The 15319-nt window shown below is 38.2% G+C and overlaps 1 protein-coding gene across 1 annotated transcript in view; it reads left to right on the top strand.

Annotated features, from left to right (window-relative positions):
* The window catches only part of LOC108708008 (mitogen-activated protein kinase kinase kinase 15), an 89494-nt gene that overhangs the window by 62367 nt on the left and 11808 nt on the right, over nt 1-15319 (top strand). The window contains exons 10-20 of the mRNA XM_018246245.2: nt 173-323; nt 988-1095; nt 1589-1638; nt 4554-4649; nt 4730-4817; nt 6697-6830; nt 7403-7530; nt 7636-7766; nt 8631-8736; nt 9747-9904; nt 11293-11476. Of these exons, the coding sequence (XP_018101734.1) occupies nt 173-323; nt 988-1095; nt 1589-1638; nt 4554-4649; nt 4730-4817; nt 6697-6830; nt 7403-7530; nt 7636-7766; nt 8631-8736; nt 9747-9904; nt 11293-11476 (1334 nt within the window). The remainder of the gene's footprint in view (nt 1-172; nt 324-987; nt 1096-1588; nt 1639-4553; nt 4650-4729; nt 4818-6696; nt 6831-7402; nt 7531-7635; nt 7767-8630; nt 8737-9746; nt 9905-11292; nt 11477-15319) is intronic.

Here is a 15319-nt window from a genome sequence, read left to right as displayed (position 1 = left end):
GAATGACCAATAAAAGTTGACGTGTTAATATTACAGCTTCAGAACCTTCATGTTAAATGGCTGTTGTATTGTTATTGTATAACTGGAAAAATTCATGAAAAACACTGGTATTATGTTAGAAAGAAATGCTAGTAGTTGGGAGAGCAGTCATAATGTTTGTGTTATTTCCTAGGTACCTGAGGTCAGTGGTACAAAATTTGCTTTTAATTCAGAGATTCAAGAAGCTCAACACTGAACATTCTCCAAGACAAGAAAGATTTAATTTCTGGATGGATATAATTGTCGAGGCAACAAAGGAGTCTACAAACGGCCTACGATTTCCAGTAAGGCATTACAATATGTTGTATGATTAGATCATTGCAAGTCAGAGATGGATATAGGGGGTCTGATCCGGTACAGTATCCAATTGAATGGATTGATAACATCTGAGGGGCCATACACAGTATGGCATCCATTTCTAATAAGGAACAGGAAGTGAAGTAGAGCGCCACCCTCTGCATTTCATCAGCAGATGAAATTTCTATACCTGCCTATTTGATTATCTGACCAATATCCATAGTACACATTTTATTTCTTTTTCTACCTCTCCTTCTTTAGTTCTATTTCGCATGGAAGGCTTCCTGTTGTCTCTATATGCGGTCGCTATTTTAAATTAAACTTTATCTGTTTAACTTAAAGTTTAGGGTTAATCTCTTGCTTTTTACATACCGTTTACTTCCACTCCTCCCTGACACCCATGCTCCTTAAACAAACCCAAATGTTATTGTAAATAAGTAATGTAATTTTTAAGCAAAGCTCAGTATCATTTTATATCTTTAGGACACAAGAGGCTACAGGCCTAAGCAGGCCAGTGAACTTTTGTATGTAAAGAACTCGTTTCAACATTTGATTATTTTCTGCTTTGCCCTAATTGCAATTTCACAGTAAACTATGTTGTTCTTATGATACCACTTCTGCAATGTACCTGACTAACTTTTATTTTGTTAGGTTCTTGTCTTGGAGCCTACAAAGGTTTATCAACCATCTTATGTTTCAATAAACAAGGAAGCTGATGAGAGGACCGTCTCCCTGTGGCACGTGTCTCCTGTGGAAATGGTAGGCAAATCCAAGGTGCAAATTAACCATTATGTATAATGTTCCAGTCTCTTAAATTCCAAGATGCAGTCTTGCATAATTAGGCCCTCATACCTACTTAAATGTCCTTGTATATGCATTATATTAATAATATTATAATTGATATTCCATATTTGTTTCCTTAAACAAGACTAAAGCACTCAGTAGATGTTTCTTCTGTTAAAAATGCCTATTTTATTGGGCGAGGTACAAACCTGAATGTACAGCCACATGATAGTATACCAGGATTTTCTTCACATACACCTATTATGCCTCTTTCCTCTCTTCTTTGGAATGGCAGATCTTCAGTGGTGTTTAACAGAAGCTTTGGGACATACAACACTGGAGGCTTCCTGAAATCTAGCAGAAAAATCTAAAATTAATAAAGATTTGGAATATTTAGAGATGCTTCAAGTTAATGTTCGCTTGTGTGCTAAATACTGTTCTTTCTGTGTTTTTGGGGTGGATGTGACAGAAAGGCATTCATGAATGGAACTTCACTGCTTCCTCAATCAGAGGCATAAGGTACGTGAGTTGAATGCTTTTATTTTACTCTAATTATTTGACATATGTACTGCATCGTCTTTGTGAACATAAAACTAAAAATGTGAGAGCGTAAAATTCTAAAATTGTCTTTTTCCTTACCAAGCAAAAGACTATAGCCTGTATACAATAACAGGAAATTCTAAAGAAATAATAATACTCCTTTTCAACGTGAGACAATTTATGGAAGAGAGCAAAGTAGAATGGCAGTTTTATGACCAAATCCTTTGTGTTAAAGGAGAGTTAGAGTAATTTTTGCTAGTAAAAAATCAGCACCCCTAATGCTGCTGCTATGCAGCTCATCGGGAATATACTGACCGCATATAAAAACAATAATTTTTTATAGACTTTTCCTGAGTGACTAAAATAAGGGTCCTCCCAGCAACAATGATTCCTGTTGGAATGCATCAGAGAGATTATTATCACTATGGTAGCAACCACCCAACTTAAAGGGATACTGTCATGGGAAAAAAAATTTTTTTCAAAATGAATCCTTTAATAGTGCTGCTCCAGCAGAATTCTGCATTGAAATCCATTTGTCAAAAGAGCAAACACATTTTTTTATATTCAATTTTGAAATCTGACATGGGGCTAGACATATTGTCAATTTCCCAGCTGCCCCAAGTCATGTGACTTGTGCTCTGATAAACTTCAATCACTCTTTACTGCTGTACTGCAAGTTAGAGTGATAACATCCCCCTCCCTTTTCCCCCCCAGCAGCCAAACAAAAGAACAATGGGAAGGTAACCAGATAGCAGCTCCCTAACACAAGATAACAGCGGCCTGGTAGATCTAAGAACAGCACTCAATAGTAAAAACCCATGTCCCACTGAGACACTTTCAGTTACATTGAGAAGGAAAAACAGCAGCCTGCCAGAAAGCATTTATCTCCTGAAGTGCAGGCACATGTCACATGACTTGGGGCAGCTGGGAAATTGACAAAATGTCTAGCCCCATGTCAGATTTTAAAATTAAATATAAAAAAATCTGTTTGCTCTTTTGAGAAATGGATTTCAGCTCAGAATTCTGCTGGAACAGTACTATTAACTGATTCATTTTGAAAAAAATTTTTTTTCCCATGACAGTATCCCTTTAAAGAATAAAAAGATATATTTATAAGTGGCACTGGCTGCTGAACAACTCATTCCTATATGTTTGAATGGGATGAACCACTTCTGTTAATAGAGCATGTGAATCAGATTCTATATTTTTTTGACAAAAAAGCTCACATTTGGTAAACAGTTTTTCTTGATTCTTTTACATATATTTATTTTATACTGTTTCCTTTGATTAGAATCGAATGCCTCACCCGTGTAACACAGACTTAAAATGTACTTCTGCCATGGCCTGTTTCACGTGCTCTGAATTCTGTCATTTGATAAAGGTCAACTTGTAATTAAAGAAGCACCTTCCCTGCTCTGTGCTGTGACAGGCTGTGACAGAACAGCAATGCTCTGCTGGGCATGACTAGTGGGAACATAACTTTAATATTAATAAAATTAAAGGGGCTTTTCACCTTTGAATTAACTTTTAGTATGATGTAGAAAGTGATATTCTGATACAATTTGCAATGGTTTTCATTCTTTATTATTTGTGGTTTTTGAGTTATTTAGCTTTTTATTCAGCTGCTCTCCAGTTTGCAATCTGGTTGCTGGGGTCTAAATTACCCATGCATTGATTTGAATATGAGTCTGGAATATGTACTGGAGAGGCCTAAATAGAAAGGTGATTAATAAAAAGTAGCAATAACAATACATCTGTAGCTTTACTGAGCATTTGTTTTTTTTAGGTTAGGTCCATGACCCTCATTTGAAAGCTGGAAAGAGTCAGAAGAAGAAGGCAAATAATTAAAAAACTATTAAAAATAAATAATGAAGACCAATTGGAAATACTAAAAGTTAACTTAGAGGTGAACCTCCCCTTTACGGTGTGCTAGATTATGGCAGGACATACTGCACCTGTTCTTGGTCAGAGACTTCTCATTGGTTGTCAGTAGTGAACCGCTGTGCTTTTCCAAAGACTGGTAAAAGAAATTATAGTCACAGGACAAAGATTCTGCAGAAAATCCTGAGCACTTCTTGGTTGCTAGTGAGCCTATGAAGTTTATGTTGGATACTGTGGAGGAGCAGTCACAAGGTCCATAGCGATGTTACCAAACCACTAGAAAATTAGCCTTTACTTCAAGTATTCCTCCCAGTTAAGTAGTATATTGAATGTGCTGTGTTTTAGGTTCCTGCATTTAAGACTGTGTGTGCCTCTGTTACTGCTGTCATTGAGCATGGGAATTGCCCTGATGTTGTAGTGACTTAATTGTAAGCTCACTGGGGCAGGGACTGACTGTGAATCTCTGAAAAATGCTGTGTAAACTTGTTTGTGCTACATTTGTAAACGTTGCTTATCTGCCAGATATAAAACATGATAAACAGTGCCTATAGAGGAGGCAGACTCCATGCCGGGGGGGGGGGGTTGCTTTGGTACAACTTCATCCCTCTGGCTGGACTAGACCCATGCTGATTAATGTGGATATTATGAGCTACCTTTAACGTGGTGACATTTCTTCATCCAATAGGAATTAAAATGAGCTGCATTATTAAATATAAACCCATTCTTGGATCGCAAATCTGATTTTCACGTGAGGAGAAAAGCATGGTACCTTTGGTAAAATTACACCAATTCATTTCCTTGGTTAGACTAGTGACTTGGTACAATGCCGCCCCTACGCCGATGATTACATTACTTTCCTGATACAAATGCACCATCAGTTAGCCCAGTGCCTTGGGACAAGCATAACCCCCAACACCTGCTAAGAAAGACTATCAGTCTGCTTGTGCACTTGGCTTTTTAGAAAGTTATATTATACAGTATGACTGATGTGAAACTTTTCTGAATCTTTCCAGCATATCTAAGTTTGATGAGAGGTGCTGCTTTCTGTATGTTCATGACAATTCAGATGATTTTCAGATCTACTTTTCTACAGAGGACCAGTGCAGCAGGTAAGCAAGTGTTATCTAAGTCATACTATTAAGGGGCAGTTTTTCCTCTGGCCTTACAATCTGTGCGTGCTTGTCCCTAGGTTTTGTACGCTTGTGAAAGAGATCATAACTGATGTAGCAGGCAGCAACGTGGAGTTGGAGGGAGAGGCAGATGGAGATACCTTGGAGGTAACATATGCCATATATAGAGGAACATCCCTGCATGCATCAGGTCCTCTTATCTCATTTATTTGTTTGCATTTTGGAACATACATTTCGATTTAATGTGTTTGATCTTTTTAATGCTATCTTCTTTAACTTTATTGTGTGTGCTCTTTATGCGCCAATATTTGCCTGAACTCTACTCGTAAACCTGTGAAAAAGGAAATCTATAGTAGTTATGGCTTCTTTTTATTGCTCTTATGCTTCTGAAATCTTTAGCAGTTTATTTATTAATGGTTGTTAAGGAAACTGCCTGGTAAATTTACTTAAAATGGCCTTTTATAAAGCAACAAAATCCTAGAGAAGAGAGAATGTCCACTGAAAACTTGCACAGGAGCAGGTAATGGACAAAATGTTTGTTCTTGTCTGCATTGGCAGATTGCTCTTTGTAATATTTCCACATAGAAATGTGCAGTTGTGGTTTGATTATTCAACGTCACTAACATGGTAGAAGTGCTGTGGGGATAACATGAATATATATATATTGATATATATTAATGGATCCTTGAAAAAAGCTCAGAAAGGGACGGGAACTTCTGATTCACAGTGATGTGCTTTGAACTAAAGCTTTCATGAATTTGATTTGAGAATGGAGGCTCCGTTTAGGGGGACACAATGGGGTAACATAATAAAAGAACCAAAGTGTATTTCAGGTAAATAACCTATAGCAACCAATAAGCATATTAGCATTTACTAATTAGCAAACATATAATTTTTTTTTCTAATGATTATTGACCCGGTGCAAACATTGCCCCATTTTACGATATTCACTATATCAGATGGGGTTTGGGGGGTACTGTGAGACCAGACTTCACTGATCTTAGGTGGGTGGAGCAGGAGGTATGGCCACAATTCTACTAAATATCAATTATAATAATGTGTGTTGCATGCTGATGTTACTGGTTGCATGGAACGTATAGCTGTAGGTATCATGACAAAAACTGGACATGTGCTGGAGCTCCTGCCCCGAGTCATTCAGCCTTAACTCTAATCTTCCCAAACACCCCCTGTTTTCCAATAGGATATGCTTCTTCTGATTCAAGGGGCAGCATACACGTGTTCAGCACTTTCATATTAGACCTTGGGGTAGATTTACCAAAAAGTGAATTTAGAGCTCAAGACAGTCTGCCAGGGTGAAATTCCTCCACTCCTCCACTCAATTAATTGCTATGGGATTTTTAAGAGCGTAATTATCAATGGGCTAACTCTCACTTTTACCCATTGATAAATAGGCCTTTAAAAATCCCATAGAAATTAATAGAGAGTGGAGGAATTTCACTCTGGCAGACTGTCTTGAGCTCTAAATTCACTTTTTGGTAAATATGCCCCATCAACTCTTCTTATAAGATATTGTGAGAGGAAATGTTAGTTAATTGTGTCCCACTTTTAAGTTAAACAGCCTGAATAACATCCTCCTCAGTAAATATGAGAAACAGACAGCAGCTGGGAAAAGGAAGGGGCTTGTTTTTACAGAGCTCATAAAGGAATGGACAGCGTAAGGTGAAAAAACTATGGTCTATTAGTACTTTATTATGAAACAGTAACATAAAAGAATAGACAGAACACGTGAAAGCTCTATGTTATCCTAGCTGAATAAAGTGTATATTGGCCATTACAATAAAAAAACTCATTACTTCTTATAGGCTCCTGATCATGCTATAGACTCTTTAAAGAAGCTAGCAGCTAGTGTTGTCTACCAGCTCATGAACATGGTTGTGTCTGAAATACTATTCTCTAAGCACAGCAAGCTTTCATTTGTGTGCATGCCTTCCCTGCTCGTTATGCTTCAGGCAACTACCATAGGGTTAAAAAAAACGAAAGAATGAATTGTGCTTTATGGTTCCAGTATGAATATGACTATGATGAAAATGGCGATCGGCTCGTTTTAGGAAGAGGCACTTATGGAGTTGTGTATGCAGGAAGAGACCTTAGTAATCAAGTCCGGATTGCTATCAAGGAGATACTAGAGAAGGACAGCAGGTACATTCTGCAAGTAATATTTTTGTAGTTGCTGACTGTAGCATGTATGTGCGACAGAAAACATTTGGTTTTTGGAACTCATTATACTGATCAGCTTAAAATACAAGGGAAAGCAGTCTGGAACGGGTGGAATGATCAGTATGGCATCTTTCAAACATATGGCTAAACACAATAAATTAGACTCCTTGGAAATATTAACCTACACCAGTATGTTTAGCTTGATCCTTATACAAAAACAAAGTAAATATTATCCTGATATATAAATAGGAGTTGTTACCCGTTCTTATACAGGTTGAGCCACTGGTACTTTTATTCCAGTACTGCAGGTGTTATGGTCCCTGGCACATACAGAGTTAAAGTTAGACATAAAGTTGCTGTTGTTGAATGGCCTATAGCTGCTTTGCTTTGCACGAGGTTGGTCACATTGAATGTTATTTGCAGCCAGACACATGCAGCAACTACAGATCACATCCAGAATCGTCCTATAGTAGTTTAGTTCAGTCCTTTTAATTACATAGCTTGAACTTTCCTTTACTTGGATAAGAAAACGACCTCTTGTTATCATGTTGTAGATATTCCCAGCCTCTACACGAGGAGATAGCCCTCCATAAATACCTGAAACATCGCAATATCGTGCAGTATCTCGGATCCATTTCAGAGGATGGATACATCAAAATATTCATGGAGCAAGTTCCAGGAGGTTTGGCTTTGTCTCTCATAAAAACCCATTTCAATTAGATTTGCTTCTGCTTGGATTAGTTCCCCCCCCCCCAAATATTTATATATTGATATTCCATTTAACCAGGTAGTTTGTCTGTTCTCTTACGTTCAAAATGGGGCCCTTTGAAGGAACCCACGATCAAGTTTTATACAAAACAGATCTTGGAAGGACTGAAATATCTTCATGAAAACCAGATTGTTCACAGAGATATAAAGGTAAGTTGTTAAATCATCATTTTCTTTCATTAATTAAAGGAAAAATAGCACGGAAATTAAACTTTAATATAAGCTTTATCATACTGAATAAGAAATTTTCAAAATTCTGACCTGTGTCTGAAATAATTATTTTACTCTTTACTATCAGCATATTTCTCTCTTCATTCTCTTTTCATTCTGGAGTCTGATTTTGAATGACAGTAAGGGTGAGGGCACACAGGCAGATTCGGGGAGATTAGTCTCCCGAAGTTTCCTCGTCAGGCAACCTCAGGTGACTTCGGAAAATGAATCTCTCCGAGTGCCATCCTGCCGGCGATTTACATTTTAGCTGGCGGGAAGGCAGGGGAGGCAGTTCGGGGAGATTAGTTGCCCCGAAGAAGAGGAGATTTGCCGCTGGGCGACTAATCTCCCCGAATCTGCCTGTGTGCCCTGAGCCTTAGGTCTAATATAGCCTTGGTTGGGGGGCAGTTCTTTTGCCTGGATGATACAGTATATTAGAGCTAACTCTTAAAATCACCCTGTCTTACTACATGCAGGATTTGTTCCAAAGTGGGTTATTTTGTTAGAATCAGTTTTTTTAGTGAGTACCGATACGTCTGCCAGGAAAGGGAACCCTCCACACATTAACCCTTCACCTGTTTCCCTCAGTTTATTGTTTTTTTGCTTTATAAAATAAGGGACCTGTAACTCCAAAATGATTCTGAATCATTGATTCTAAAAGCATTTTTAGCATTTCATTTGCTTAGTACAAAGTATAAAAGTGAGCAGGAGATAAGTGAAATGCTTTATCACTTCACTTTATCCACTAACCCGCACACATTTTCTTTTTTTAAACTACATTTGCCTCTAATATTCATTATTTAGGGGGATAATGTTCTAGTGAACACATACAGTGGGGTGTTGAAGATATCAGATTTTGGAACTTCCAAACGCCTGGCGGGAGTGAATCCATGCACTGAAACATTTACTGGTGAGAGCAACATCAATGTGTTTCAGTTTCATGCAATTGTCTGCCTTGCAGTTGCTGAAGGAGTCTATTGTCTTATGATTATTCTATGCTTTTTGTTAATCTTTTACAGCCCTCTTTAATATAATTATACCTTTTTATAATGCATTCTGTTACCAAGTCATGTGATGCTGCCATGTTGTTGCACAATCTCATGGTATTTTATGCCTTTATCACTGGTGGGTTTTAACAGCTTATAACATTTTTAGTATAACCAAATCAGGGTTTGGGAGGTTGGATCAGTCAGAAGCATGACCATCCTCTCCCAGGCTAATCCTTCTCTTCACCCCTACACTTTTACCCCTTTACACCAATGTTGGGTAGTTCAGTGGCCACATCCCTGTACACAGAATGTTATTTGTTGTTTCACAAGCCAGCAGAAGCAATATTTTACTCCCTACCCCACATCACACATGTTATGGGGGTTGCAAATAACACTTTAATAAGCCCCTAACCATCCAGAGACATACTTATATCAGTATGATTGCTGGGCAGTGCCAGGCATTTTGATATTATGTTTGCAATAGAATTTAAAATGTACAGATGCCAAAAAATAAGGCACCGTACACAAAACTGGTGGCTTTGTTGCAACCTGTTGCCTCTTGGTTACAACACGCCTTTAATCATATAAATGACAGCCTAAAATTAGCAGTTTCATGCCAGTTTAAGAAAAGTATGTACCTGTTTAAGCTCACTAAGAAAAATTGCAATCTTTTGTCATTACATGCTTAATATATAACCGCTGTGTATCTCCTAGCAGAGCTGCATGCTGTGAGACGTTAAATAACTTTCAGAATGATAATCCTCATTTTGTTAAAAGTGCCAGCAAGTTAATGAGATAAGCAGTAGGAATAAAGCTAAGCTCTTGGCCCTGTGTCTTGGCCTTTCCCTGATACTTTCTGTCTCGCTGCTTCTTGTGCATTTGTTTCTTATTTTATTCTATTCGACTCATTGGACCTCTGCCTCTTTTTCAGGCACTTTACAGTACATGGCTCCAGAGATCATTGATAAAGGGCCCAGAGGATATGGTGCACCTGCTGATATCTGGTCTCTTGGTTGCACAATCATTGAAATGGCAACTGGAAGGCCTCCTTTCCATGAACTGGGTGAACCCCAGGCTGCAATGTTTAAGGTAACAACATATTTTTCTTTAAGCAATACATGGGTGGGTATTTAGCAGGTATCATGTTAGGTTGTGATAAAATAATATCTTATAATATATATAATGGAAGCATATATATTATTATTATTTCTTATTCATTTATTAGAGATTACAAAACATTCAGTTGCGCTGCATGTTAAATACAAAACAGACAGAGCCCGTGGCACTGCAATGTAAAACCAACCACAACACCTTAATAAACAGGATAAAGGAATGTATAAATTGAAAAGAAAAAGAAGCCACACATGCAATTGAAGCTGATGCCAGTGACAGCCAGTAAAAAGTAGTCTGTGGAATCAGGAACTGGGTTTGGATTAAGATAGCGAAGATAGACAAGGGTGGGAATACGCTTATTGGGGACAGACATTATGGACAAACAAAGGATTGGTTGGCAAGTGGAAGTGTTGTAATAAAGTCATTGGATGTTTAGATTGCAGGACAGGAGAGGCAAAAATCTAGGAAAAAAGTCACTGAAAGGGAAGTAGCAGTGACCGGGTAGTTATACAGGGAGTTGGAAAGGACAAAGGTATGGAATGAAAGATGTTTTGTAAGAAGTCCAGCTTTAGATGCGTGGTAATCATAAACACATATAATATGGAAAACAAAAGTTAAGGAACATTACCAAGGAAAAGGTGCTGAGGCAGAAGGTGTTTTGGATAGGAGTTGTAGGCAGAAAGGAAATAGTTTGGCCTGGCATATGAGTGAAGAGGCAAGAGACAAGTCAAGATGAAGATCCAGGGCCCGCAAGCTGGTGGTGGCTCACAATTAGGGTTGCCACCTGGCCGGTATTTTACTGGCCTGGCTGGTAGAAATTATGGTTGATCCCAATATTATTATTAGGGAAAAAAGATAAATGCCAGTATTTTTTTTCCAGAAAAGGTGGCAACCCTACTCACAATGAAGATCAAGCTTAAAAGGCTATTGATGGGGCTTTGACAGGAATAAGAAGGAAGAGAAGAAAAGTATCAAATAAAATGAAAAAGCCAATTGGGGAAAATAAGGCAGAGATGATAAAAATATGAATCTCAATTGGAATGAGAAGAGGTGGTCTAAAGGCACTAGACCGAATTTGTACCCATTTCCCCTATTTGCTGCACTGAGAAGCTTAACAGAACTGGGTAGTGATAGGGCTAACCATGGCAATGACACAGGCTTGGAACTTATCCCATGGTTGGTAGGGAGGTATGGCAACTTTCCACATATTAAATTACCCCCTAGATACATTCTTAGAAGAAAAACATACCAGGTATTCTATATAATCATTACTTGTTGCATCACTCTGTACAAAGAACTATTGACTGGGTCTTGCATCTCTCACCATACAAACTGGCATCCAAAAACCTGTTTCATTATTGCAGGTTGGTATGTTTAAAATTCACCCTGAAATCCCAGAATCCCTATCGGCAGAAGCCAGGGCTTTTATTCTGCTCAGTTTTGAGCCTGATCCTGCGAAGCGTGCTACAGTAACTGATCTGCTGAGAGATTTCTTCCTAAAGCAATCAAATAAGGGGAAGAAGAGTAAAATTGCTTTCAAACCTGCAGGTAAGAATCACTATGCTGCCTATCATTATAACACAGCACCCCCTACTGGCTAGATATAAGAAAGGCACTAAACCTGTACAACTTGGTATTGTAGGAAAATTTGTCAAACCTGCCAAGATACCTGCAGCTCCATTGTGACTAAATGCACTTGTCAGAGTCATAGAAACACATCCATTGACTGGTATTGTTATACTGGGAATTAATATTACAACTTAAAGGAATTATTCAGTATAAAAATAAAAACTGGGTAAATAGATAGGCTGTGCAAAATAAAAAATGTTTATATCATAGTTAGTTAGCCAAAAATGTAATGTATAAAGGCTGGAGTGACTGGATATGTAACATAATAGCCAGAACACTACTTCCTGCTTTGCAGCTCACTTGGTGTCCATTGATTAGTTACCGGGCAGTAACCAATCAGTGACTTGAAGAGTGGAACCACATGAGCCATAACTGTTGCTTTTTGAATCTGAGCTGAATGCTAAGGATCATTTGCAAACTCACTGAACAGTTATGTCCCATGTGGCCCCCCTTATAGTCACTGACTAACTCAGAGTTAGAGAGATGCAAAGCAAGAAGTAGTGTTCTGTTCTGTTATGTCAGACATCCAGTCACTCCAGCCTTCATAGATTACATTTTTGGTTAACTAACTACAGTGGTGTGAAAAACTATTTGCCCCCTTCCTGATTTCTTATTCTTTTGCATGTTTGTCACACAAAATGTTTCTGATCATCAAACACATTTAACTATTAGTCAAAGATAACACAAGTAAACACAAAATGCAGTTTTTAAATGAGTGTTTTAAATGGGTTTTTATTATTTAGGGAGAAAAGAAATCCAAACCTGTGTGAAAAAGTAATTGCCCCCTGAACCTAATAACTGGTTGGGCCACCCTTAGCAGCAATAACTGCAATCAAGCGTTTGCGATAACTTGCAACGAGTCTTTTACAGCGCTCTGGAGGAATTTTGGCCCACTCATCTTTGCAGAATTGTTGTAATTCAGCTTTATGTGAGGGTTTTCTAGCATGAACCGCCTTTTTAAGGTCATGCCACAACATCTCAATAGGATTCAGGTCAGGACTTTGACTAGGCCACTCCAAAGTCTTCATTTTGTTTTTCTTCAGCCATTCAGAGGTGGATTTGCTGGTGTGTTTTGGGTTATTGTCCTGCTGCAGCACCCAAGATTGCTTCAGCTTGAGTTGACGAACAGATGGCCGGACATTATCCTTCAGGATTTTTTCGTAGACAGTAGAATTCATGGTTCCATCTATCACAGCAAGTCTTCCAGGTCCTGAAGCAGCAAAACAACCCCAGACCATCACACTACCACCACCATATTTTACTGTTGGTATGATGTTCTTTTTCTGAAATGCTGTGTTACTTTTACGCCAGATGTAACGGGACGCGCACCTTCCAAAAAGTTCAACTTTTGTCTCGTCGGTCCACAAGGTATTTTCCCAAAAGTCTTGGCAATCATTGAGATGTTTTTTAGCAAAATTGAGACAAGCCTTAATGTTCTTTTTGCTTAAAAGTGGTTTGCGCCTTGGAAATCTGCCATGCAGGCCGTTTTTGCCCAGTCTCTTTCTTATGGTGGAGTCGTGAACACTGACCTTAATTGAGGCAAGTGAGGCCTGCAGTTCTTTAGATGTTGTCCTGGGGTCTTTTGTGGCCTCTCGGATGAGTTGTCTCTGCGCTCTTGGGGTAATTTTGGTCGGCCGGCCACTCCTGGGAAGGTTCACCACTGTTCCATGTTTTTGCCATTTGTGGATAATGGCTCTCACTGTGGTTCGCTGGAGTCCCAAAGCTTTAGAAATGGCTTTATAACCTTTGAAATTGAACTCAGGTGTGATAAACCACAGTTAAGTTATTTTTTTTTTTTTAACATATCTTTTTTTTATTTCGTGAACAAAATGGTAACAGTACAATCTTGTCATTGCGTCATTTTTCACATTTGGTGCTTCATATGTAATAGACATTGAAAGACATTACAACAATATGAACTTGCAAAAGCATAAGGTAAGTATTACAACTTCACTTAAACAACAGGAAAAGGCAAAGAATATAAACCAAAACCAATAGTAAAATAATAAAAAAAAAAAAAAAAAAAAAAAAAAAAGGGGAAGAGTAAGGAAACCTGCATAGTTAAATAGGGCAGGGTAGGCAATAGCGCGACTATAAAGAGAATAAACGGGTGGCTCTCAAATTGCTAAGTTTTCCCTAACTGGGAAACCGGTGTGTTATGACAGGTTGTATTCTCAATGACTCTGAAAAAGTAGAATTACTCGTGGGAAGAAATTAAGTTAAGGAAACAAAAGCAAAAAACCAGAGGATTTCTTAAAGTTCTCCCAAGGTTGCCATATATCGTCAAAAACTTCTTTTTTGTTATCTGCAATGGCTGTTAATAAATGCATTTCCTGAATGTAGTTGAGTCTAGAAATGAATTGAGTTATTGAAAGCGTAGGGGAAACCCAGTTAAGTGCAACAACCCAGCGCGCCGCTGCCCATATCTGAAATAGCAAAGCATTGGTAACTTTATTAAAATCTGGATTAGGGTGATTCAGTAAAAGATGTTCAGGGGTTCGTGTAATAGGGGAATCAGTTAAGTCACCTGCAATTTGGACTACCCTATTCCAAAATTGCTCTACTACTGGGCAGGACCACCACGAATGTTTATAATCACCTAGTGCTCCACAGCCTCTAAAGCACAAAGGAGAAGAGGAAGGAGAAAAATTGTGTTTACGCATTGGTGTGTAATACCATCTTGAAATTACTTTGTAAGCCATTTCCCGTATGGCAACATTGGGAGAAAATTTATGAGAGAATTCCATTACTTTGGACCAATCCTCTGTAGTCCATAATAGGTTGAAATCCCTGTCCCAAGCTTTCATATACATAGGTAAAGAGGAAGGTGGAGCCTCAATTAATATGGAGTATATAGTGGAAATATGACCTTTAGCTCGTAGGGCATTTTTACAGAGATTTTCAAATAAGGATCCAGTTAATGTAGGTTTCTTTTGTAGTTGTGAGAAATAAAAGTGGGAAAGTTGAGAATAACGTAAAAACTCTCGTGGGTGGATTGTGAGCGACTCTTTTAATGAGTTCCAAGTTCTAAACCCATGCAGGGACAATAGATCATATAATTTATTGAAATTTTGAGAGGCCCACCATTGAAAATCGCTATGAACCATCCCTGGGGGGAAATCTGGATTTCCTACCAGAGCTTGCATGTAACTATTAGTAGCCACTGGTAACAATCTTGGTTTAAGCAATTTCCAAAGTTGCATATGAAATTTAACAATGGGGTTAGTAATAGGGTATTTTTGTATATTGTTCGTAGTTAACCACAGTAGTGCTCTAACTTGCAAGGGATAAATTGAATCATTCTCAAATTCTACCCATCTGAGCATTCCTGAGTCATTATGCCACTGTATTATTTGTGCGATTCTAGCTGCCCAGTAATAATTTCTTATGTAGGGGACCTTAAGACCGCCTTGCAGTCGTGAGTTAAGTTATTTTTTAACAAGGGGGGCAATCACTTTTTCACACAGGCCCATGTAGATTTGGAGTTTTTTTTCTCCCTTAATAACGTAAACCTTCATTTAAAAACTGCATTTTGTGTTCAATTATGTTATCTTTGACTAATAGTTAACGGTTTTTGATGAGCAGAAACCTTTAAGTGTGACAAACATGCAAAAGAATAAGAAATCAGGAAGGGGGCAAATAGTTTTTCACACCACTGTATATTAGAAATGCTTTTTATTTTGCACAGCCAACATAACTGTTCCGTTAAGCTGAAATTGGATAATATTGCAAATCTGGATGTAAGAGGGGAAATATTATAAA

This window comes from Xenopus laevis, chromosome 2L, assembly GCF_017654675.1.
Source record: "Xenopus laevis strain J_2021 chromosome 2L, Xenopus_laevis_v10.1, whole genome shotgun sequence".
NCBI lineage: Eukaryota > Metazoa > Chordata > Amphibia > Anura > Pipidae > Xenopus > Xenopus laevis.
Note: the sequence above shows the minus strand (reverse complement) of the source record. Positions and strands in the feature narration are given on the sequence as shown.